General features: G+C 42.4%; 1 protein-coding gene across 4 annotated transcripts in view; it reads right to left on the bottom strand.

The window, feature by feature from the left end:
* Positions 1-2,122: 2,122 nt before the first annotated feature.
* The window catches only part of MTMR14 (myotubularin related protein 14), a 46,947-nt gene continuing 22,929 nt past the window's right edge, over positions 2,123-26,140 (bottom strand). The window contains exons 12-19 of one of the 4 annotated variants that reach the window (XM_075834073.1): positions 24,504-24,580; positions 24,333-24,369; positions 21,041-21,114; positions 19,639-19,697; positions 19,242-19,380; positions 17,454-17,651; positions 11,776-11,931; positions 2,123-2,810 (exon numbers count right to left, since the gene is read on the bottom strand). In XM_075834073.1, coding sequence (XP_075690188.1) covers positions 2,630-2,810; positions 11,776-11,931; positions 17,454-17,651; positions 19,242-19,380; positions 19,639-19,697; positions 21,041-21,114; positions 24,333-24,369; positions 24,504-24,580 — 921 coding nt within the window. In that variant the 3' untranslated portion in view covers positions 2,123-2,629. The remainder of the gene's footprint in view (positions 2,811-11,775; positions 11,932-17,453; positions 17,652-19,241; positions 19,381-19,638; positions 19,698-21,040; positions 21,115-24,332; positions 24,370-24,503; positions 24,581-26,140) is intronic. The other 3 variants (XM_075834074.1, XM_075834075.1, XM_075834076.1) reach the window with 3 other exon arrangements.

The following is a 26,140-nucleotide window of genomic DNA, read 5'->3' as shown; positions in this document are numbered from 1 at the left end:
CCACATGACCTCATAAGCATGTAAAGAGGTTTTGAGGTCCCATGATCAGCATCTTGAAGATCCTTAAAGGGGTTGTTTTAGATTAAAAACTACGCCACTCTTGTCCATAGGCTGTGTCTGGTATTGCAGCTAAGACCAATTTACTTAAATGCTGCAATGCCAGTAACAGCCTATAGACAAGAGTGGCGCTGTTTCTACAAGAAGGCAGTCATGTTTTTCGAAGGTCATTAGATCGGATAGGGATTCTGTATAAAATATGAACAATATGTTTTTTTTATTGGATTGATTACAGAATTAAATAGAAACAAATAAAAACAACAATAGGCGAATAAGCAATGTGGAAAAATAGCAAAAATAAATCCTTACTTTGTTCATCAGAAATTCAATCACAGGAATACAATGAGGAAATAAAAAAATTATAGTGTGTGCAGCAATAGAAAAGGGCTGGAGGTTGTACTGCGGCTTCTGAACTACAAATCCCAGTATCCCTAGTGGAGCTTCTATTAAAAGAAAAACCCTAGTTCTGCCTTGTGCAGGGCCTGAATGGGCGGGGCTTGACACAGGAATACAAAGAGCACCAGAGAATCAGAGTGTCATGCTCCGCCCCCATCCATTTTGTTTGAAGTGTTCCCTTAATCACTGGACAGACACTCCCTTAAGTGTTAAAAGTCCGGTCACATGCAAATTACTGGATCGGTCATATTTTGCATTGCGACATTGAGCCGGACCGCGTCTGACGTGTCGTGTTACTATACAGCACTGGCCTCCAACATGTGGCTTTCCAGCTGTTGCGGCTGTCAGGACATGCTGGGGGTTGTAGTTTTGCAACTTTAGAGACACAGGTTTGGGAACATTGCTGTAGAGCAAGACACAGACACTACCCCATATCTCAATAAAACTGCTTATTTTAAAAAAACTCTGCCAACGGCATATGAATTTGTCCTGTGGGTCATTGGCCTGGAGCTCGACCTGCCATACAAGACGCAGCGCAGCGGTGGTCACTTGGGATTTTCCCATTTCTAAATAATGCTTATTCAGTGTATAATGAAAAGTTAGTCAACTTTCTAATATACTTTTTGCTTAAATTCTTCACTATTTTCAAGACCTCTGCTTGCGGACAGTAAATGGAAGCATTTTTTATTCACCTGTCGTGGTCAAATTGCGTTGTTTTTTTTTGCCAAAAAACAAAAAATGAACGCATTTTGACTGCAACGTGTACACCCAGGATAAGTTTCAGCCTCTTTATGGAGGACTGTATAGGGGACCGGATGGAGGACTGTATAGGGGACCGGAGGGAGGACTGCAGCACGGTGCACGCAATGTAAACTGTGCTTACAAGGAAGAGGCAAATAGTAATGTTGCATCATTTGACCCCAGACGTATGACACAAGTAAACCTCTAGCTCCATGTAATTACACCCTGTAGAACTACGACTATTGCAGAACTCCCAGCATAACCGCACAGCCATAGATTGGAGACCCCGAAGTAGAAGAGAGAATCCAAACCCCCGAAACTTCAACCCATGTTTAACTTGACTCAGTCAATCTTCAAATACAGAGCTCGAAATCCTCCAAAATCCTAGACTTAAAAAGGGGTTATCCAGGTTTAGAAAACTCATTTTCATACACCCTACTAGGAAATTCTGAGAGGGGGTCCCCTGTTTACAACCCGCACCTCTTGGCCAGAGTGGACAGAGGCTACAAAGAGCATCTCTCGCACTGGAGGGCCTGTCCTGTCCTGTATTTCACAGACAACACATTGGCTTGAATGCGCAGTGTGCAATAATTCCCTTACGGAGCTACCACAGGGGAAACGAACACTTACTGCCAGGTCGCCCCGCAGATTACAGCTGATCGCTGGAGGTTCCAGCAGGGGGAGACTTTGTGACAAGCTTATTGTCATAACAAATATGGATTGTCAAAAGTTTAGAACCTCTTTAAATGATTACATTCTGGATGCCCGCAGCTACCACTAGGGGGAGCTTACTGAAGACAGCTCCAGCAAGCTCCCCCTAGTGGTGGCTGCAAATGGGCAGAATTTTATAATTGAACACTATGGTTGTATGAAGGAACGCAGAGGATTTCGAGCTCTGTATTAGAAAAACAGAGGTCAAACATTTTTTTTTCTACTCCCCGGATAAACAGCGTGTAAAAGATCAAGTTACAGGTGGGCACTAGAAGTCCAGCTAACACGGCATGCTGGGACTTGTATTTCTAAGCCACGATTTTCCTACCTCTGGAGTACAGTATTCAATAAGCAGTCTCATCATGGGCGAGTATATATATATATATATATATATATATATATCTTTTTCCTATTTAAAAAACCACAGTCTTGTCAAATTCAGTATTATGTGACTATGGATACAGGTGAATGAGAATATTAAAAAAAAAAGCTATTTTACTATTCATCAGCCCTTAAAACCGTTCATATATCTTGGCCGCTGATTGCGCAGATCTCTCTGATTGGAGGACCCGTTCCCTTTCGTCAGCATCATAACATTTAAAGGAGCTGTAGACCAGGAGGAGCCCAAGCAGGTCCCGGAGATTGTCCTATATGGCTTCTATATGGGTGAATGTAGAGCGCAAGGTTTAATCCATGGCTTCTAGATTCCCAGGTTTCCGGCAGATCACACTATAGCACTGGATCCTCGAAGACCTACACCTCGGGCAAACTGTTCTAGAAGACCACTGATTGCCCCTGACGGGCTCGGCGGCACGGTTCTTGGGCCTATCGTGGTATTGTAAGCCGATAGGAAGATGGACTGGACAGCTTCTAGCCGCGTCCCCCGTTCGGTCTGTGCTGTATGCCTGTAAGACAGGAACGTGACACTAAATATTCAGGTTGACAAAAAAAAAAAAAAGCAATGATCTATTAGCAGGATAAGGTTTACAAATTCACCATCATTTTACAGTTGACATCTTAATAAAATCAATTTACAATTTGCTGGGGTTATATGTTGTGCATTTAGAGATTTATTCAAAATTCGACATGTTTCTCTTTAGAATCTGTCAGCATTTTGCTGACAGACACGCCCCTAACAGCTATAGATGCAGCAGAGTAAGCTTTGTAGTGGACCAACGAAGGGCTCCACTGGGAAGTAAATTCTCAGCTACAATGTAGCCAGAATTATGAATGCGGCTTTGGCTGTGAGTTGGCCCAGTTGCCAATTCATACAATTCCAGGAGGAATAATAGAGGAACGACAACGCAGAGTTCTGTGTCACCCAGAGGGAGTAGTGTACAGTCCACCGATTTCAGATCTAGTGCTTCAACTCTATATGGCCATGTAGTAATAGATAGCGCTGTGCACCGTGACAGGCGGAACTATCATTGTATGTTTAAGTAAAGGCCGTCTTCACCCAATATGTCTGCTCTTTTTCCAGGTGGCCTGACAAGGCTTTTATCAGAACAAAGAACTGTAACGGAGGAAGAATCTTACAATTTTTTTTCTACCTGCCCAACTTCATCCAAAACTACTTTTAGTTAGGCACAAAATAACCTCTAATGGCAGAAATCTGAAGATGATCAGAACAACAGAAGGGTCTGTATACAGGCGAGCGCCCTCCGTTATCGCTGCATCGGATTCCCACTGCGAAATTGCCCAGTCAGACACCTCATTTTTCAATTGTATGAAAATGTCATCGTAAGAAAATGGAATTGTAAGGAAACTATTGTATCCTGCAGTTACTGGAGCTCCGGCTTTTATATAAATAGCTCCAATTTACAAATTATACAAGTGACACGGAGATCCTAAGATACAAGCGGTTACATGAGTTGGCCTAGATAGATACACGAGATATGAGATAGATACACGACATATGAGATAGATACACGAGATATGAGATAGATACACGAGATATGAGATAGATACACGAGATATGAGATAGATACACGACATATGAGATAGATACACGACATATGAGATAGATACACGAGATATGAGATAGATACACGAGATATGAGATAGATACACGAGATATGAGATAGATACACGAGATATGAGATAGATACACGAGATATGAGATAGATCATGAGATAGATACACAAGATATGAGATAGATACACGACATATGAGATAGATCATGAGATAGATACACGAGATATGAGATAGATCATGAGATAGATACACAAGATATGAGATAGATACACGACATAGGAGATAGATACACGAGATATGAGATAGATACACGAGATAGGAGATAGATACACGAGATAGGAGATAGATACATGAGATATGAGATAGATACACGACATATGAGATAGATACACGACATATGAGATAGATACACGACATATGAGATAGATACACGACATATGAGATAGATACACGACATATGAGATAGATACACGACATATGAGATAGATACACGACATATGAGATAGATACACGACATATGAGATAGATACACGACATATGAGATAGATACACGACATATGAGATAGATACACGACATATGAGATAGATACACGACATATGAGATAGATACACGACATATGAGATAGATACACGACATATGAGATAGATACACGACATATGAGATAGATATGAGATAGATAGATACACGAGATATGAGATAGATCATGAGATAGATAGATACACGAGATATGAGATAGATCATGAGATAGATAGATAGATATGAGATAGATAGATAGATATGAGATAGATAGATAGATAGATAGATACACGAGATATGAGATAGATAATGAGATATATAATGAGATATGAGATATAGGTATCCAACATATATAAAACACAGTTGGCATAGCGGCACAATGTCACTGCATGTCAGACTGAGAGACATGATATACCATGGACTTGTATACCCCGCCCCTAGATTTGTCCCCCGACCCCTCAGTCCCTTACTTCTTAGGCTTCGTTCAGATCTGCGTTGTGGCATCCGTTTTAGCGGATCCGTTGAAATAAAAAAAACGGACAGAATGACTGATGCCAGACTGAATGCAACAGAAGGTAAAATATGTCTTTTTTTTGTGTCTTATCAATTAACCGGATCCGTCAAAACCCTTTTCTCTTTTCTTTCCGTTTGTGTCAGTTATAATGGATCCGTTTTTATCTTTGTATCTTTTTTGCTTTCATTTTTAGTCTGCGCATGTGCAGAAAAAAAACGGATCCGTTAAACGTAATGCATAAGGGCCTGTTCACATCACCGTTCGCTTTCTTTTCCGGGGTTCCATCGGAGGTTTCCGTCGGGTGAACCCCGCAACGGAAAGTGAAACCACAGCTTCCGTTTCAGTCACTCATATCAATTGTCGCTAATGGTTTCCGTTCGTCACCATTCTGGCAGGTTTCCGGTTTTCCGACGGTATCAATAGCGCAGACGACAGTCAATAAAACGGAAACCTGACTGAACGGATCCTGAGCACAACTGATGCAAAAACAAAACCCATTGAAAGGTTTTTTTGTTTTTTTTACTGAAACATTTAGTTCCGTGCTTGTGGTCCTCTGACGGATCCGCTAGAACGGGAGGCACAACGCACATGTGAACGAAGCCTAACTTGCTTTGGCAATGCTAATGTGTATTTGGTCCTGCCAATAAAAGCTTGTTTGAATGTGAGCATATAGCCATGCATTCCCCGCTGACAAGAATAAGCAGTAAGAGAAGAGCCCAGTGACTTTCAACTTGGCACTGGATGCCACCTTTGAATAGTTTCATCAAATTACTGCCCGGCTACTAGTAACTGTCCTCAGCAGTGATGTGGTGGCCACACAAGCTCACAGAACGTGACCATCCTAGTGCATAAAAAGTCTGTCCATCGACGCAAGAACTGGTCAGCCACAAGGGAGCCTTATATAGACTGAGTTCCCAAGGTCAAGCAGCTGCACATAAGCCTGAGAACATTATGCACAATGTCAAGTGTCTGCTGCAGTGTTGTAAAGCTGAACTCCAAAGTATTGGAAGTGATGGATCCCAGGAGAACATTTCTTGCCCAAATGCAGAAGGCATTTCAGCGAGGGGAAATCTTAATACTTAATACATTATACAGAGACATCGACAAGGTGAGGTCCTTAAAAAAAACATTAGCAGTTCAGTGTGGAAAAACGTAATGACACAGAGCCCTGACCTCAGCCGATTGAATAACTTCAACATGAGTCGGAATGCCCACTATGTGCCGGACCTTACCAACCAATAGGCAATGGTGGCTCAAATCAGTTTGCCCATAAGTGTGAAGTCACAACAGGGCCAAACGCCAAAGATCGATTATAACTAGCTTTTAAAATTTCCAGCAATTTATCAAATATGAAATGCAGCCTTGGCTGGGACGCTTCGACTAATTCTTCCACACCTGAGGTTCCGGGAGTCTGAAGAGCCTCCTAGTACTAGGCTAGAAAGGAGGCTGTTGTATTAGGGAGGCAACATGGTAATTCAAAATGGTGCCCCCTCCTGGCATTGGTTAATACGGAGCCTCCTTCCCATCCAGGGTGACCTGCCACTTTTTTTCCTCCAACTCCTTCCTGTAGCGTCAGTACCAACAAAGTGCCAGGGTTTGCCACCTAGGACGTAAAAAAGGTCCTAGTGTTGTCGTCCCCACCTCATTTCCATGATCCTTGGGTGGTCTCCACCCTTTTGTCTGCTAACAACGACCGGAGTCCTGCACAAGTCCATGCCATGCAATAGCAAAAGTATTGGGACCAACCAAATGGGAGAGCCACTTGAGGAACGAGGAGTCGGAGGAACAGAGGAGCCCTATGCAGGTTTACACTGTACATGGGGGATGGGCTAAAACTGAGGTACGAATCCCATAGCAGATGCAGGTGATGCCCCTATGGCATGTAAACCCTTGATGAGTAAATGCCTGTGCCACACTACTGGAGCGGTATAATATTTTATCGGGTATACATCTGGTATACTTACGGCACATTATGGATTAACCCTTAAAAGTACATGGTTGCTTTTAATAAGGACCGGCTAGCTCAGGGTGATCAGCTGTGAGTTACTGCCCTGTGGACAGACATGAGCGATTACAGTTCAGCCTCTGCAGTTACACAACGCCGGGTCTACGGGGAATCTGCCAGCCAAGAAAACTTCTCCTAAATTGCTGACAATCGGTCAAATCTCAGGTGCTTTATTTTTAGCAGCAGCCGTTCCCTGGTCGTTCCAGCTGCCCAAAATATACATCTATATACCAGGTCTACAGAGAAGAGCAATGTATTTCACTCCTGTATCACGGAGAGGCAAATTGTTAGAAATTCTCAGTATATTCCTGACACTGTTTAGTGGCCTGCGGCATTACCTCCAACACTGAGTGACGTGTGGCCCTCCTGTACCTCAACCAATATCATCTCCATAGAGGCAAGAGAATTATCCTAGTTATTCCCCACAATAGACAACAAAAAGGTAGCTATATTCTTGTATATAGGGGGCAGTATTATAGTAGTTATATTCTTGTATATGGGAGCAGTATTCTAGTAGTTATATTCTTGTATATAGGGGGCAGTATTATAGTACTTATATTCTTGTATATAGGGGGCAGTATTATAGTAGTTATATTCTTGTATATAGGGGCAGTATTATAGTAGTTACATTCTTGTATATAGGGGGCAGTATTATAGTAGTTATATTCTTGTATATAGGGGCAGTATTATAGTAGTTACATTCTTGTACATAGGGGGCAGTATTATAGTAGTTATATTCTTGTACATAGGGGGCAGTATTATAGTAGTTACATTCTTGTACATAGGGGGCAGTATTATAGTAGTTATATTCTTGTATATAGGGGGCAGTATTATAGTAGTTATATTCTTGTATATAGGGGCAGTATTATAGTAGTTATATTCTTGTATATAGGAGCAGTATTATAGTAGTTATATTCTTGTATATAGGGGCAGTATTATAGTAGTTATATTCTTGTATATAGGAACAGTATTATAGTAGTTATATTCTTGTATATAGGGGGCAGTATTATAGTAGTTATATTCTTGTACATAGGGGCAGTATTATAGTAGTTATATTCTTGTATATAGGGGGCAGTATTATAGTAGTTATATTCTTGTATATAGGGGGCAGTATTATAGTAGTTATATTCTTGTATATAGGGGCAGTATTATAGTAGTTATATTCTTGTATATAGGGGGCAGTATTATAGTAGTTATATTCTTGTATATGGGAGCAGTATTCTAGTAGTTATATTCTTGTATATAGGGGGCAGTATTATAGTACTTATATTCTTGTATATAGGAGCAGTATTATAGTAGTTATATTCTTGTATATAGGGGCAGTATTATAGTAGTTACATTCTTGTATATAGGGGGCAGTATTATAGTAGTTATATTCTTGTATATAGGGGCAGTATTATAGTAGTTACATTCTTGTACATAGGGGGCAGTATTATAGTAGTTATATTCTTGTACATAGGGGGCAGTATTATAGTAGTTACATTCTTGTACATAGGGGGCAGTATTATAGTAGTTATATTCTTGTATATAGGGGGCAGTATTATAGTAGTTATATTCTTGTATATAGGGGCAGTATTATAGTAGTTATATTCTTGTATATAGGAGCAGTATTATAGTAGTTATATTCTTGTATATAGGGGCAGTATTATAGTAGTTATATTCTTGTATATAGGAACAGTATTATAGTAGTTATATTCTTGTATATAGGGGGCAGTATTATAGTAGTTATATTCTTGTACATAGGGGCAGTATTATAGTAGTTATATTCTTGTATATAGGGGGCAGTATTATAGTAGTTATATTCTTGTATATAGGGGGCAGTATTATAGTAGTTATATTCTTGTATATAGGGGGCAGTATTATAGTAGTTACATTCTTGTATATAGGGGACAGTATTATAGTAGTTATATTCTTGTATATAGGGACAGTATTATAGTAGTTATATTCTTGTATATAGGGGGAGTATTATAGTAGTTATATTCTTGTATATAGGGGGCAGTTTTATAGTAGTTATATTCTTGTATATAGGGGACAGTATTATAGTAGTTATATTCTTGTATATAGGGGGCAGTATTATAGTAGTTACATTCTTGTATATAGGGGACAGTATTATAGTAGTTATATTCTTGTATATAGGGACAGTATTATAGTAGTTATATTCTTGTATATAGGGGGAGTATTATAGTAGTTATATTCTTGTATATAGGGGGCAGTTTTATAGTAGTTATATTCTTGTATATAGGGGACAGTATTATAGTAGTTATATTCTTGTATATAGGAGCAGTATATTATAGTAGTTATATTCTTGTATACAGAAGTAGTATTACAGTAGTTATATTCTTGTACATAGGGAGCAGTATTATAGTAGTTATATTCTTGTATATAGGGGTCAGTATTATAGTAGTTATATTCTTGTATATAGGGGGCAGTATTACAGTAGTTATATTCTTGTATATAGGGAGCAGTATTATAGTAGTTATATTCTTGTATATAGGGGGCAGTATTATGGTAGTTATATTCTTGTATATAGGGGGCAGTATTATAGTAGTTATATTCTTGTCTATAGGAGCAGTATTATAGTAGTTATATTCTTGTCTATAGGAGCAGTATTATAGTAGTTATATTCTTGTATATAGGAGCAGTATTATAGTAGTTATATTCTTGTATATAGGAGCAGCATTATAGTAGTTATATTCTTGTACATGGGGAGTAGTATTATAGTAGTTATATTCTTGTATATAGGAGGCAGTATTATAGTAGTTATATTCTTGTATATAGGGGGCAGTGTTATAGTAGCTATATTCTTGTATATAGGAGCAGTATTATAGTAGTTATATACTTGTATATAGGGGCAGTATTATAGTAGTTATATTCTTGTATGTAGGGGGCAGTATTATAGTAGTTATATTCTTGTATATAGGAGCAGTATTACAGTAGTTATATTCTTGTATATAGGAGCAGTATTATAGTAGTTATATTCTTGTATATAGGGGGCAGTGTTATAGTAGCTATATTCTTGTATATAGGAGCAGTATTATAGTAGTTATATACTTGTATATAGGGGCAGTATTATAGTAGTTATATTCTTGTATATAGGAGGCAGTATTATAGTAGTTATATTCTTGTATGTAGGGGGCAGTATTATAGTAGTTATATTCTTGTATATAGGAGCAGTATTACAGTAGTTATATTCTTGTATATAGGAGCAGTATTATAGTAGTTATATTCTTGTATATAGGGAGCAGTATTATAGTAGTTATATTCTTGTACATGCGGAGTAGTATTATAGTAGTTATATTTTTGTCCTTAGGGGGCAGTATAGTAGCTGTAATTTTTCTGGTGTAGTAAAGGGAGCATATGAATGCTTTCATATTCAGTACAATCTGATGAGATGATTTAAGACTGAAAATGTAGAAATTATAATGGGTTTTGATTGTTGTTGTCGTCACATAATGCATTGGGGATAGGAGCGGGATAACAGGAGACCTTTGGAATTCATAATCTCATTTAATTATGAATCCGACAGTGCCATCTATAATGTTTAGCAGGAAAACTCTGGTTAGAACTTTCATTTCCCATCGTCATAATTCATTCGGGAATCCTTCAGACTCTCTTATGTATAATTTCTGCGAGCACTGGGCTTGCTAGGCAGCGCTTAAAACAAACCCCGCTTCAAAAGCGGTCTCTACTCTCTTTATTTTGTTGCGGGGGGATTTGGCAGGAGGGACACCGATCTTCTAGAAGTTCTACTGTAAATTTTACACTTAGAGTTGTCCAGTTTAGGAAACCCATTCTCATAACCTTTTTTAGGGAATTCAGGATCTTCATCTCTTAATCAGAGTGGAGAGCGGTTACAAAGAGTCTCTCGCTCTGGAGGACCTGTCCTGTATTACACAGACAACACATTGATATGAATGGACACGGTGTAATACTTAATTTCCCCTGTGGTGGCGCTGCAGGTAAATTAAACACTTATTGCGAGGTTTCCCTGATCGCTGGGGATCACAGCAGGGGGACATTTTGTGATTAGTTTATTATCGGTCTAACAAGTAGGGATTGTACAAAGTGGACAACCCCTTTAAGAGCTGTAGAATCAGCATTCAGTGTGTCCCCCACCCTGTCTATTTGGCGGATCCTGTAGAACTGGTCATTTTGTGAGAATGAAACAAATGGGAAATGGGTCTGAGATAGGACAACCCTTTTTCTTGTGATCTACCATTGTTTAAAATGACTACCAAGAGGAGATCCTGGACAAAGAAGACACCCTCGCTCATCCCCTTAGCGGGGGACCTTTAGTAAGTACAGCCTTAAATAAAAACAGCTTGCAACCTTGAATTTTTGGATTAGGGGATTATCACAACCAGCTATTGCATTGTGAGGGCCTTCCATACCATGAAGTGGAAGGAGGTATAAAAGATTCATGGGGAGAAGTAATAAAATAATGGAAGTTTACACAATGATGAATTCCGAGTTAGAATTAAAAAATAATCTTGGTAAACTCCTATAGAAGAGTAGGGTTACACTTTTATGCATCAGGTAAACACCTTAATGTCCCATTTACCTGCTGGGAATTCGAGACCGTCTGGACGAGCTCATCCAATGTTCTTTGTACCTTGCGGATTATCAACGATCGGAGTTTGAGGAACTTTTTTGTTCCATTTAATCAGTATATATTGACCTAGGAACAATCCATATCTAAAAGGCATTGGATAACCTAAGTGGAGTTATGTTGGTAATCTCGTGAGATCTGCAGCCCATCACCGTTACTTATACCTTGGGGCAATACATAGTCTTTTGATTTGACAGTCAGACTGCTCATTCACTGAAGAGAAGAGCAGTCGACACTCTGGATCCACTTACAGGCCACTGCTAGGTTTCTCATCTGGGAAGCTGAAGGGGAGGAAGGTAGCGGTGCTGAGGATACCATGGTCATGAACACTCCCACCCTCCGATACCATCTGCCAGCTGCCATAGTCTGTAGAGACGGAAGATCCAGGTAGAGAATGGTCCGCTGATCTGAGGCGAAGAGAGAAAAAGGGAAGACCGTGGGATGAGTGTCTTCTACTATAAAAACAGAAAAAAAAAAAAAAAAGAAGAGCTGTCCAGTTCATGCCTCTGGAGAGGCCGTGTACAGAAGCTCTTGTCACTCTGCATCAGTGAAGAGAACTGCAGACAGTGCTGTCCACCTGGAGGAGACAGGAGAGAAGCGGCGCCAGGAACTGCTCTCTCCAAGAGATGGTCAAAACGGTTCTCTTATAATGCGGAGCTGTTGCAAAGCCAAGGTGCATGCAGAAACCAGCACCCCCAAAGCGTGAAGACGCAGCAGATTACTAGGGTCTCCATATTAAAAGATATCCAGACCACCAGCCATAAGCAAGTTAGAGGAAATCAAACAATAGTCAGGAGCAGATAGGACTTGGGAAAAAACACACCACTGCCCAAGAGGAAAAGAGATGGAAAAAAATCTTCAGACAAGATGTCAGTGCGGTGATTAGTTGATGATTAAGATTTCTAAATTCAAGCCAAATTGTTGGGTTTGCACAATAATAAAGATTAGTACAACATACAATGTAAAGTGATATTTTATATAAAAGTTATACTTTGTATGTAGCTTAAGTATAAAAAACACAAAAACAACTGCCTTTCGGATTAAAACCTGCGCAGTGATAAACTGATCGCCGTGGATCCGGCTTAAAAAGACCCCGGCGATCAGCTGTGATCGCCAAGGAAAGCCAGGTCTAATAATACATTTCCCCTGCCAGGATAACGTAGTATTACTCACTGGCCATTCAAATTAATACCGGGTCCGTCTAAATGAGAGACGCTCTATTTTAGCGGCTCTTTGCGGGTAGCAAGAGGGGGTCCTTATTAGGCATATGTTATTGATCCTTCACAGCACATATTTAAAAAGGGGCTGTCTGCTTTCAACCCCCAGTGGTCAGTTGTGATCTGTATGGAAACCTGGAAGTATTCAATTTCTCTGCAGCGCCACCACAGGGGAAATTAAGCACTACACAGTGTCCATTCATATCAACGTGCCGCCTGTGTAATACAGGACAGGACAGATCCTCCAGAACGAGACGCGCTCTTTCTAACCGCTCTCCACTTTGGCCAAATAGAGGGCCCCCCTCTATTATCTCAGAATACCATAATAGGGTGTATGAAAATGGATTTTCTAAACTGGACAATCCCTTTACGAACTGGCTACAACTGCATTGGTGGGCCACCATAAAGTGACCCATGTCTTTTTCTTTTTGAACAGCAAAAGTTTCCTTGTTTGGTTTCACACTTTTTGCCTCTATTGTTCTACATAGCAGGTAAGTCCGTCATGGTACTGCAAAGTCTTTGTACTGGTATGACCAGTATTTCCTATGTCTGGCCAAGAGTGATGTCATAGAGCCATAAGGACACCTTGAAGATAACTTGTTGCCTCCAATACTTAGACCCCTATTGGCCTATGTATAATGGGTGTTCTCAAGACCACAAATGCTATGTAATATGTGCCCCCCAACTACTGTTCCTCAGCAACTTCTGGAGGTGGTAGAGACCCCACTGTTTGCACGTTTTCGGAGTAGAGGTGTAAGACGGTTATTTTATCCTACGATTATTTAGCAAGCTATAAAGTTACTTAATGTAAAATATCATCATTTATATTGCATCATATACATTTTCCATGAAGGCTTTGAATGTGCTTTAGTACGACACACATGTATCAGTCTCCACATGCTGAGAAGGACCAAGTCAAGTGGTGAAAGCCAAAGTCAGCAATAAGACTAGAGAGCAGACCACACGAAGTGCAATAAATAGTATGGGGGTGTCTTGCAGTTTGGATCCCACTAAACTCTACCCAGCTATTCCTCCAAACTCTATGGGTGTAATGAATGGATATCGGCCCTCATTTAAATGTAGAGATGACCTTGTCTACCCGGCCACGACTTCATATAACAACTCGATGGGAGTTATAAAGAACGCCTATGTAAAAGCACCCACATAGGTTTCCATAACTCCCATTGATTATAGTAAAGAGGTGGCTGTGGTCACCTCATTACCAAACCGAGAGCCAGGGACCCCCCTGGAGCTCTACTGATGTGACCGGTCACAGATACTAAAAACCTTGAAGTACATCACCGTTTCCTTCCCTCTGATGGTTTCTGTATATCTATATGGCGGTGTGATGTAAGATCTGTGCTGTGTGTTATTGGCTGCTCCTCCTCCCCTCTCACAGCATGAAGTCTTAATGGAGAGATCCTGCAGCTGCATCCCCCTCCTCCCAGTCTAATTTAATGTATTAAGATAGATTAATTTTTTGGGTGACGGAGGAGGTTTCTGGATATTTGGGGAGAGGTAAAAGAGCACGACAGGCCGCTAAAGGGGAGGAAAATGCCACTTCTACCTCATAAGGTACATTACAATGTTTTATATACTAGTGATTTATAAAAACTTATTACTAGAAGGTATGTTTTAAATATTTCTTCTTATATAATCAAAAAGGGAAAGATCAAGAAAACCCTGCGGCTGGCACCGGGCACCAACACGTGCAACCAAGAAACAAAATACATTTATTCCACAATATTAAGACACACTAAACATTTGTGTAGTTGGTTTTAATGGAGCATCTCCACATTGTAACCTAATATTGCTGTGGATGAGAAAAGCAACACACCATTATAAAATGAGGTCAGTCTTCAGCATGGTACTAATCTGGGAATAGGGAATGTGTGGAGAGCTGCAGCCGGGGCTACAAAACCCACTGCACCTGCGATTATGAAAACACATGCCAACTCGCTGCCTTCTCTCCGCTCAGTATCGCCACTGGGGGATGGAGCGCAGTGTTGTGTTATGTGAGCTGGAAATACAAAGACTAACTGGCCGTAAAATCAAGACTCAGCGTCAGATAGCTGCAGGGAAAGTCGTGTTTCAATCAGACTGTAGTATAAGCCACTCATCCAATGCGTAGTCTGAACATGTGCTGAAGTAACGATGCATTATGTAACCAGATTACAATCCTACCTCCTCTACGGGACGAGGGCTGTAAACAGAACTGGCACACAGAGTTGTATTAAAGATCTATGGTTTGCTCTCCACCCACAAAGTTATTAATTTTAGAAACACAGAGGCCTAGAGGAGTTGTCTCGTGATGACAAACCCTGTCTATATGCAAATGCACATAGTAGATGGGGGTCTCTCGTTAGGGACCCCCAACTAGGAGTCAGAACTGAGAGCCGCTTAGTATGAGCCGCTCTTGTTCTGGCTGACCCGGAGCCGTGTTTGTATTACACGGACGGCCATTCATCTGAACGCCTGCCATGTAAAACTACATATCTCCTGCTGCGGCAACTGCCAGGTAGCCGCAGATTCCCACTGCCAAATTAGCTGTTGTCCAAATGGCCTCATTTTGAAAGGAGAGGTCTCTGATGTGACCCCTTGAGCTGGTCACAGACATGAAAGGAAAACCAGCCATCAGAAGGAGAATGAAGTTGCATTCACAATTCTGCTGGTTGCTATTGGAAACAGTCAACAAGCTTGTCGTCAGACACGCCCCTAACAGCACAGCCTAGCTCCTATAATGAAGCGAGATGGTAAGTTTTTATTATAAACGTTCAAATCACCAGATACGTCAACGTCCCGCATACACACCCATAATAATTCAAGCCACGTAGAATGAAGAAAGTGATTTGGATTCACACAAGCCTCCATGACGCCCAGCATCCGACAGAAATCAAAAGGGAAGATGTTGCCGTCAGAATATCTCAGTAGTGCAGCCTCAGGCTTGGGGCCTGTAATTTGTAGAGTTAAAGGGGGTGTCCAAGGTTAGAAAAACATGGCTGCTGTCTTTCAAAAACAGCACCACACCTGTCCATGGGTTGCATCTGGTATTGCAGTTCAGCTCCACTGAAGTGAATTGGACTGAGCTGCAATACCACACACAAGCTGTAAGTAAGTGTGGCGCTGTTTTGTACACTAAAAGGCCTGTTACGACTTATTTTTGGTAGATCGCCTTTAATTAGACGATTATAAAATTGCCCTAGTGTTTGGATGCTCCAGAGACCCGTATGAGTACACGGCAATATACGGTGGGACAGTATCAAGTGAGCAATACCTCATTTCTTCACACAATTAAAGGAAGCCGACAAGTCCTGTCTACACATCCCGATACATTACATACATACATAAGAGCTCTTCTGCAGTGGCCACACGAATAAAAACTAAACTTCAATCAACGGCCACCAATAACACGTATACACGTTCTCTGCCGCACTGCCGGCCATAATGTGCGAAATACATATAAAGGATCACAGGACATATCTCCAGACGGTCTAGTGTGACCTCATTCAGGTGAGATCCTACACGAAGGCCTGATTAGTTGAATATGTCCGTGTGACGATCGTTGAAACAACGGCCGCATGTTCTTCAATGGGGTTGTTCAGACGGCGGTTTTCAACAGACCGTGTGAAGGGTTCGTTGAAAAATAGAACATGTCCTATTTTGTTCCGTTTTAACGGATCCCTCCATAGACTCAAGTCTATGGGGATCTGTGAAAACGGGACCCGCACGGGGGCACCTCGGACCGTTTTTCACGTCCGAGTTTCCCCATGCTCGTGTGAATCGGGCCCAACTTTGTAAAAAGAAAAGGGAGATGTTGGGGGATGGGTTAAGCTCAGTTAAGCTGGTCATACACTTTAAAAAGATGTCAATCAAATGCTTGCTCGGTCGACAGCTATTCCTCCCAACCCCCCATACCCACTGGGCACACATGTGCTCTCAATGGGGAGAAGGTAATGAGCCGCTGCCAAAAACATCTGACGGCCCCATATTTCCCATGAGAACAAAGGATCCAACAAATCCAACATGACCGATCCTTCTCTCCCGTGACATCGGCCATCGGGGGAGAGTCCGGACACCTCCATACACATCAGATAGTCGGCTGGTCCCCCTGAAAACGGCGGGTTTGGCCGATGTACATCTAATGCGTAAAGACACCTAAAGTTCTCTACTTTGGTGTCTGTAAATGGGTACATGCCATACAAATAAAACAATAGGATTGTGGACGCAGCAGTCCAGTTCCAATTCCTGTGAAGCTACAGGCATCAGAGGTTCAAGCAATGTTAGACTGGGGTTACTCATGTCCACCAGAGGAGGATTGTGAGGACCCCCCTTCAGCTCGTCCACATGTAGTTGCAATCTTTGTGGTTACCATTGCACAAACAGGACAGATCTGATAGGTTATTCATGAACCATCCCAAAAGAAATAGACCCTAGTGATTGGATCCAATGTCCCCTCCAAATGGGGTTGTCTTCTGCTGGATCATTAGGTCCCATTACTATGTCAGAGCCTGGACCCCTGGAGGATCATCTACTAGTCGGGTGGGCCAGTTTGACCCTGGGTTAAAGGTCCCAGATTCGATCGGATATCTGCCCTAATGTTCCTTACCCGGCCATACTGCAAACCTACGAAGTGTTCTAAGTCCACAACATGCAGCACATCAATATAACGAAAGCCACAAACAAACTGTATGAATGTAAAAGGTCACACGTACGTAGGAATGGCTCGCCACGTGTCCCACCTGCGCTGCGGCACCTCCAGGGGACTACTCCCCGCTCTCAGGAAGATGTCTGAGTGATTTGATGAGGAGGAGCTGGAGGATTTGGCTTCAGTTCCCGACGGCTGGAGCAGATGGTCTTCTGAAGTGCGGCTCCAAACTGCTGCTTGTGGGGAGGAGGTATGAGTCTTCTTCCTGGTGTGGTGGATGAAGAGGAAGGTGAGCGATGAAGTCACTATATAAACCTGCCTACAGGAGCAAGGCCTAGTGTTCAAGGGGTAAAAAACATCTTTATGGCATATTCATGGGTGACCCAGAGCTGGGACCTGCGTCCAGACATTTATGGCATAACCCGTGGATAGTCTATAGAGGTCTTAGATGCACCTGAATATTTAAAGGGGTTTCATTGTGGATGTAAAATGTGAAAATAAGTTTCTAATATTCTACAGTGTTATGAATGCTTGAGGTTACGGAGGTCGGCAGCAGCTGTGGGGTGTCCCCATGTCAACACTTCCATTCTAAGTTCGAGGCCTGTTCAGGCTCTTCATAGGGACAGTGCAAATCCGAATCACCATCCGTGCACACATATAGATATAGAATTGCCACTATTAGCAGCAGCTGCACATATATGGCTCTGGTAGTTTGCTACAATGTATCAGTCTGGAGTTCACGCTGTTTATCTCACAGAGCATTGACTAGACTGGATACAATTGTATGAGAGCAGGAGACCAGGTATCAACAGGTCTGCAGCCTGTGAACAACAAGAGTGTTTTCATTCACAGACAGCAAAGCAATATTTTGAAAATGGCGAGGTATTGAAACAAAGTATATTAGTAAGCTTTAGAAGTTTTTATTAAGGCCTAATGCACACGACCGTAGTGGTTTTGCGGTGAATGTGTCTGCAAAAAAACCTCCCGTAATGCATCCAAGAGTCATCAGTATTCGTGGATCCGCAAAAAAAAAAAAAATGCAGGGATGATCACGCACAATGTGCGAGTCTGAGCCGCAAATTTGGTCAGGAAAAAAACATGTCCTAAGTTTTTGGGGCACGTATTTAAAACCGCCCACATGAATCTATGAACGTCACAGTTGTGTGCATGAGGCCTTAGGCTGTGGTCAAACGTTGCGTTTTTGCAGTGAACCGTGGTGAATTTTTTTTAATTTTTTTAAACAAAATGAGCAAGGTGGTGTGGTTTGCAGCAAAAAAAAAAAAAAACATGGCGTGTGAACACGTCTCTGAGAAGAGCCAAACAAAGCAATCGCAGCCATAGGGGCACAGCGCTTAGGCGAGTGCTTGTACCTCGTCATCTCAGCAACCAGTGGAGGGGGGGGTCCTAAAAACCCAGACCCCCACCAATCAAAACTGACCCTGACCGATCACTAGAATGGGGATCCTGAGCCCACTGTTCCTCCCGCCCCCCCATTGAGGAGTACGAGCACACGCCCACTCTATGTCTGTGGGGCTGACAGTCGAGTGCCGTACTTGACTATCTATCAGTCCCATACACATTGAATGGAGCAGCACCGACCACCGCTTCTTCGAGCTCCTCCTCCCTGCGGTCCCATAGTGAGGAATTTGGGAACTGGTGAACCCCATTCTAGTAATCGGGGGGGGGGTCCCTGCGGTGGAGCCCTCCAGCAATCAGACATTTATAACCTGGAGAAAGCTCCTTTACGGCTCGGGCTAACAGCAGACATTGAGCTTTACCTCCCTGGTAACCGGTCACTAATATGTTTCCGGTATTTCCTATTAGGACGTGATCAGAACTAAAATTTCCCCCTTACCAGACTGCGTGGCTCTGCGCTCCGAAAGTCATCAGGTCCACAGATTCACAGTGAGTATTTCCGAAGGCACTGGGAGAATCTTCAGTAATGACAGAGAAGTCGCTGCTTAGACTGGTGGCGCTGCCACGATCCCGAGGTTCTGGGGGGGAAGGAGATAAAATCAGTTCATGCCCAAAAACTGAAATAACTGCACTAAAAATCCCTTAATCCGGCGTCCCTGGGACCAGACACGTGCCGGATTATCAAATATTCTGGATTATCGTATGCCAGAGTCAAGGAAACTCCCTGTATATCCATTTATAGATTTTTTTCATCCTAATATTTAATATGTAGTAAGTGTTTTATTACACATTAAAGTCAAATATTGGATTACATGTATTGAACATATGACACCTACTTAGTGCACAGAAATCTTCGAATGTTAAGCCGGGGTCCCGGGTTTGTGAACTTTTCCGCCTGCAAGATAGAAGGACCATTACTGATTATTTATGTCCATCTTGTTCCTGCACCAAATTCCCTGCCCAACGCTACAATATCCCAACAGTGATCGATATGGATTCAAGTTAACACATCAGTTTAAAGGGAACCTGATACATTTTCTGACATTCTTAAAGGGGTATTCCCATCTTATAAAGTGATGACATATGGCTAGGATATGACATCACTTTATGATCAATGGAGGCCTGACCTCTGGGACCCCGAGCGATCCTGAGAACGAAGGGGCCACTGCACTGATCTAGCTCTGTGTCCCCTTCTACGTTTTCCCTGCACAGCGGCGCTGCCGGACTCCTGGCTGTATTTCAGGGGCGCCGATGTGCAGGGAAAAAAAACCGGAAGGGGACGCAGCGCTAAATCAGGATCGGTGGGGGTCCCAGAGGCTATGAATGATTGGGGGTGGGGTTCCGTGTATCAAGCACGGTCACAAGTTCCCTTATACATCGTCCAGGAAGCATTTTATTCCTGTTCCATAATGAGAGATCTTCTGCATTCACATGAGACCACTCCACGGACAAGGCATAAGGGAGCATGTGATAGATCTGAAGTCCCTTGACAATAAACATTAGCGGGGTCTGCTGCTGGCAAAGCCATTTAATCATGTGGGGAAATCAGACAATACATGGCACCCATTGAGTTCTGGCTAATAGTGGTCCTGTGTGTATCACCCCACTATTATATCCACATGCCCTACTAAGGGTTGTCTAAAAGCAGACAACCCCCGTAAGGGTCCTCTTACACGGCCCGACATGGGCCGAGGAAATGAGCGCCCGTCAACGAGACAGCTCGCGATGCTCTGGCCGGGGACTCCATAATTGAAAGCCCTGGTCACCGCTATCCTTATATGGACAGTGACATCAGGGGGTACCCCGGGCACTGCACTTCAAGTACAGGTGATGAATCTCACTGTATGGCTATATAGTGGTGTACGTCACTATCTACCGTCGGATGTATATGTCGGGACGGAAGGTTAAATACGAAATGTGAATCAGGCCTCGTGTATGGGCACCTTTAGACTGCACGCTAATGCCATTTAAAGACACAGATACCATTCATGAATTATACAAACCCGCAGATCTAGTTAAAATTTTCTATATATGGCCCCGCTGGTTTTATTGCGCCAGGCACTTCCATACACACCTCCATGTGAGGCAGGTCCCAGGCTGGGAACATTTCCAGCAGAGAATAAATTAAACAAACTGGGTCAGGACACTAGAGGTTTCGTGGCCTCCATCGATATCCCATCACCAGCTCTGATAACGAGGTCAGCAGCTTTCTCTCCACCGTTACAGGCGCGAGCTTACCGTGATTTCCTCCCCGATGAGGAGAACTCGTCCGAAGTGATGTGCTTCAGAAAATTGAAGCAGAAGAAAAATATCTGGAAGGAGGAGGGAGAAGGAATCGTTATTAACAGTGAAGTAGCAGCAAATACAATAATTGTTCATAGGCATGAAAGACAGATTCTATACACACAATTTGAGGAGCCGTGCCATAAATTGCAGCTTTCTATCTGGGAAATTGGCGATGTTCATCCTGAGCTTCCTGGTTCATGAAATATGCAGAACGCAGGCAGAGAAGGGTGCAGGGGATGGGGATGTAACAATGCTCATTTATAGACTATTCAGGGTCTGCTTGACAACCCCCAAGGTCATAGTAATGGCTGCCTCTAGTCCCGGTCACGGCTGCATATTAAAGTGCTTGTCCGCTGAAATCCGATTAAAGGAAGACTCCAGGAAAAACAGATACTGTGTTATGTCTAATATCAATCTGGTTTTCCCATAGTGTCCCTTCATTATGGCAGCTACATGTAGAGAGAAGCCGGCTTTAAAAGTTGTCCAGGATTAGAAAAACATGGCTGCTTTCCTTCTAACAATAGCGCCACACCTGTCCACAGGTTGTGTGTGGTATTGCAGATCCACCCTATTAATTTCAATGGAGCCGAGTTGCAATACCAGACAACCTGTGGACAGGTGTGGTGTTGTTTTGAGAAGCAGCCATATTTTTTTTTTAAATCCTGGACAACCCCTTTAAAGAGGACCGGTCAGCTATCCTGACATGTCTCTTTTAGTAATTATATGTATTCCTTATAATATAACAATTCTGGAGCATCTTTTCTTTGAAGTCTGTGTTGTACCGTTCCTCTATTATTCCTCCTAGAAATGTATGAATAAATTGACAGCTGAGTGTCACCAGTTGGGGGTGTGTCCCTACACAGCCTGACAACGTCCAATCAGTGCTGACAGAGTGAGACTTGTAGGGACACGCCCCTCTGACAAGGTAATAGTAGCATGTCTATTTATAAATTTCCAGGAGGGAAAACAGAGGAATGAATCAATGCAGAGCTCTAGGAAAATAGTCTCTAGAATTGTTATTTCATGGGGAATACAAGTATTTACTAAAACAAACATGTCAGGAGAGGTGATAGGTCCTCTTTAGGGACTTCTAAAGACTTGATCCTCCCCAATTGCAAGTTCAGTCCTTGAAAACTCTTACCCTGAGACAGATGGGAAACGTTGCCTGACAATCCAATAAAAATCTTGTAGTTAGGCAGTGTATCCCTAGCAACTAGTCTGTCTCAAGGTCTTCAGACCATAGCTGTATTAGTACTAAGCTGAAGGAGAACTCAGGGACTGATATTCCACACATTTATTTTAGGGGAGAGGCGCTCTTTAAGGATCAATGATCATCGCCATCAAAACCCGGTCATCTGCTTCCCCCATACAGTGAATGATAGAATGTGTGCACTCCCATAGGGCTATCAGTCTTACAAAAGTGGGAGTAAAAGTTGCACCCCATGATCTAACATTCAACGTTACAAAGGCTACGCTATGGCCGACAAGCTGAGCCTTGTGGCGACAAACTCAGCTCAGCTACATCTGTATCTCACAGACTGGTGCGGACTAACATAATAAAGTAATATCAGTGAGATGTCTATCCAGGTTTGTGGCGACAAAGGTCTTATATTTTGCAGGGCAAGTACCAGACACTGAGCATTCTTACAGTAGGGGGCGCCAGTGGGGTGGTTATTGGTGCAGGAGGGTTTTACAGTTCCCAGCCAGAGAATCTATTTATTAAAACTAAAAATGACTAAATACAAATACATTCTCTCTCTTTCTTTCTTCCTTGGCTTCCCCTTTGCATCGTCCCTCCTGTGCTACAAATGAACAGCAGCCCCGTCCTGCTGGCGTCTGATCAGCGCCGTGGATCGTATTTACGTCTATGATTAAAAGGAACTAAACATCGAGACAAGAAAGGGAATGGAAAACTTTGCAGCCGACTGCTGAGCCCTGGCAGACAGATGCTGGTTTGGTTTGTAACGAGAAGTGTTTTCCTTTGACGAATGTTGCTCATTAGATCGAGGAGGGAGCATCGAGTGTCTGGAAGGTGCATGTAAAGCTGCCAGTCTCGGAGCGTGGCGTTTCATCATACTTAAGTAATCACTAGGCAATTAGGGGAGAGATACTTGTAAACCAGTAATGTGGAAACTGGACCAGAACCAGCTAAAGTCGATAGAAAGATTAATACTGACATAGCAGAGGCAAACGTGCCAAGTGTAGTAGGGCTGAGCTTGCAATTTGGCGCAAGTCAATGCAAAATCCTGATATGTTAGGCTCTGAAATGCTGGACAAAAATGACGGAAACCCGATGAAAGTCAACGGGTTCTACGCCATTGGTGTAAGTCATGCAACGGATCTCACACTTTTGTTTATTTGTTCTTCTGCTCCTATGATGGAGCAGAGAAACGGAAAACCAGAAGGCAGGTGTGAACGAAACCTTATCTGTGGTTTTTCACAGATAAGGTACTGAATCTACTTGTGGAGATCCAGCTAGTAAGGAGTCTTAAAGGCAATGCTCCCTGGGAAAGGTATGCAAAATAGCTCTCCTCAAAAGGAAAGAGAACGGTCTCTCCAGCGCCACCTATAGGTGACTATCCTGTAAGTTAATGTCAGACTAAAGAGTTCTAAAGGAACTCCACATTCAAGAAATACAAAACTGCCTACTAAAAATACATTGATGGCATCAGTGGGGGTCTGACCATTGTGACCCTATGATCAATAGGATGAACATACAGCAGCAGTAGGATTGTCCTTTCTGCACCGGACGGCTCTGGTCGGGTTTTACCGGAGACCACATGTTCGGCTGACCAGAGCCGAAGGGGCACGGTGCTTTCTTAGCACTTCACTTAAGTGACTTCACTCTAGTGACCAGTATTGGTTGGACTGCAAATGATTGGACATTGATGGCAATAACCTAGCGTGAGGTACGGCCCTTTAAGGGTCTACAATAGTGACCGCCAAACCTGTAGCTCTCCAGCTATTAAAGAACTGCAACCACTAGCAGGCTGTTAGGGAATGCTGGGAGTTCTTGTTCTCCACAGGCTGGAGACCACTGGGCTACAGGACGCACAGCGAATAACTAGTGACTTTTATTGGGGGGGTCCTGCTTCAGAAGAGTGGGTGTGAACAGTGTCAGCCGGCTGGCTGTTCAGTAACATGGCGTCGGGACTGTTCAGGTATTTGTCAGGCTGCGGTAAATCTAAGGAATAACAGTGATTAAAGTGTTAAAAAATAAAATACAACAAGATGCAGAACGAACCTCTTCACCCTTGCTGAGACGATCAACCAACATGTGTCTGAAAACAGCAAGAGGCACAATGAGTACAAGTCATGATCTGAAGGGCAGTTATAGGGGTGCAGAGGGCGCAATGACACCCAGGCCACCATGTCTGGGAGAAGGGGGGGGGGGGGGGAATCAGCCAAGACTCACCCAAAGAGGAACCAATCATACGCCACCGTCAGGTAAAGGATCTCGGCCGGCTCAAGCGAGCTGTGAATTATCCCATCCTATAAAAGTAATTAACAGCATGGTCATCGAGGGGTTGCATATAATTACTACCACTAGAGGGCGATGTATTCCTATGAAAGGCATATAAACGATTCACCTTTTTTTTTTCTTCTTATAGTCTTGCTACACTCCTCCATGCAAATAAACATAGAAGATAAAAAGGACGAGCAAAAACAACACGGGTGTACGTCTCCTTAAGTTTCATAGCTCATGTTTTACTACCCTCCTTCCTGGAAACCCTTGTTTCCGATGTAATAATAAAGTGACTTGACAGTCGGGGAATATGAGAATGGATGCGGAGATCCATCTCATAAGCCGTGTACTTCAGCCTAGTAAAAAAAAAAAAAAAAAAACCTATACATAATATTGACAAGAGCTGCAAATCCCCTGCATAAATAATCCAATCCTGACTGTCTGCAGCCACCACTAGGGGGAGCTTACTGCATACAATTTATACCTTGAACTCAATATTAACACAGTAAGCTCCCTCTAGTGGTGGCTGCAGGTAGTTAGAATTCTATAATGTAACGGTCTATGCAGGGAATATGGAGCTCTCTATCAGGAAAACAGAGCTCTGAACCCTAAAAAGACATATTAAGAAATTGATGAGCACTGAATGTTGGAATTTAAAAAAATTTTAAAAGTTGGACATTCCCTAAAATTTAAGGCCTTTTTACACCGGCGAGACAGTCGATTGGCGCTCGTTTGCCAACGATGTCGTACATATTGATTATCACGGGACCACAGGGTCAGTGCATTTGGAGGGGAGGGAATCATTGCTCCTTTTATCATCGGAGTAACTGTGGGAGATTATAAAGGACTGGGAAGAGAAGAAAAGGAATAATGGAAGTCTACGCAGTGAGGAGTAATTCACAGAAGCGGAATGATTATATTATTTAACGTAGTCCTTATATTAAGTCGAGGCCTGTGCCGTCAGTCACTACACGTCACACAGACGGATCTACAGCTAACATTGACTTTCACCATCACCCGGTGTAGAATCACGCAGGCAGAAATCTCAAGGCTTTACCCATCTGCTGACAAAGTGCATTATAACGAGCATAAATTATAAATACTCTGCTGGGATGAGAGAGAAATCTAGTCCTGACGAGAACGGGAGATCGGAGGGACGTTTATACCAAAGAGGAGAAGAAGATCACCATTAAGGCCGGGTTCTCACCTAGCGGAAAAGCTGCAGATTTACCTAAGTTTTTTTTTATTCCGTTGCAGAAATTGCGCAGTGTATCCTGTGTGTGGGGATATACCCTAAGGATGTTGCAGCCGCAGCCGTGGGTCATTCGTCCAAAGTAACAGTAATTACATTATATATAATAGAGATGTATGTGTGTATATATACATATACACACAGACTCTATATCTCTATATACAATGTATACTCTACACCTGTGTGCTAAACGGTTAATAAGGAATAGTCCGCGTCCTCTGAACATAACTTTTCAAAAGGTTCCTAATGTTTGATGAATTATTAACACAGCAGAGTTACAAGATTTATTTTTTTGAAAAGATCAAAAAAGGTATGCAAAATATATATATATAAA

The sequence above is a fragment of the Rhinoderma darwinii genome, chromosome 7 (genome assembly GCF_050947455.1).
Source record: "Rhinoderma darwinii isolate aRhiDar2 chromosome 7, aRhiDar2.hap1, whole genome shotgun sequence".
Classification (NCBI taxonomy): Eukaryota; Metazoa; Chordata; class Amphibia; order Anura; family Rhinodermatidae; genus Rhinoderma; species Rhinoderma darwinii.
Note: the sequence above shows the minus strand (reverse complement) of the source record. Positions and strands in the feature narration are given on the sequence as shown.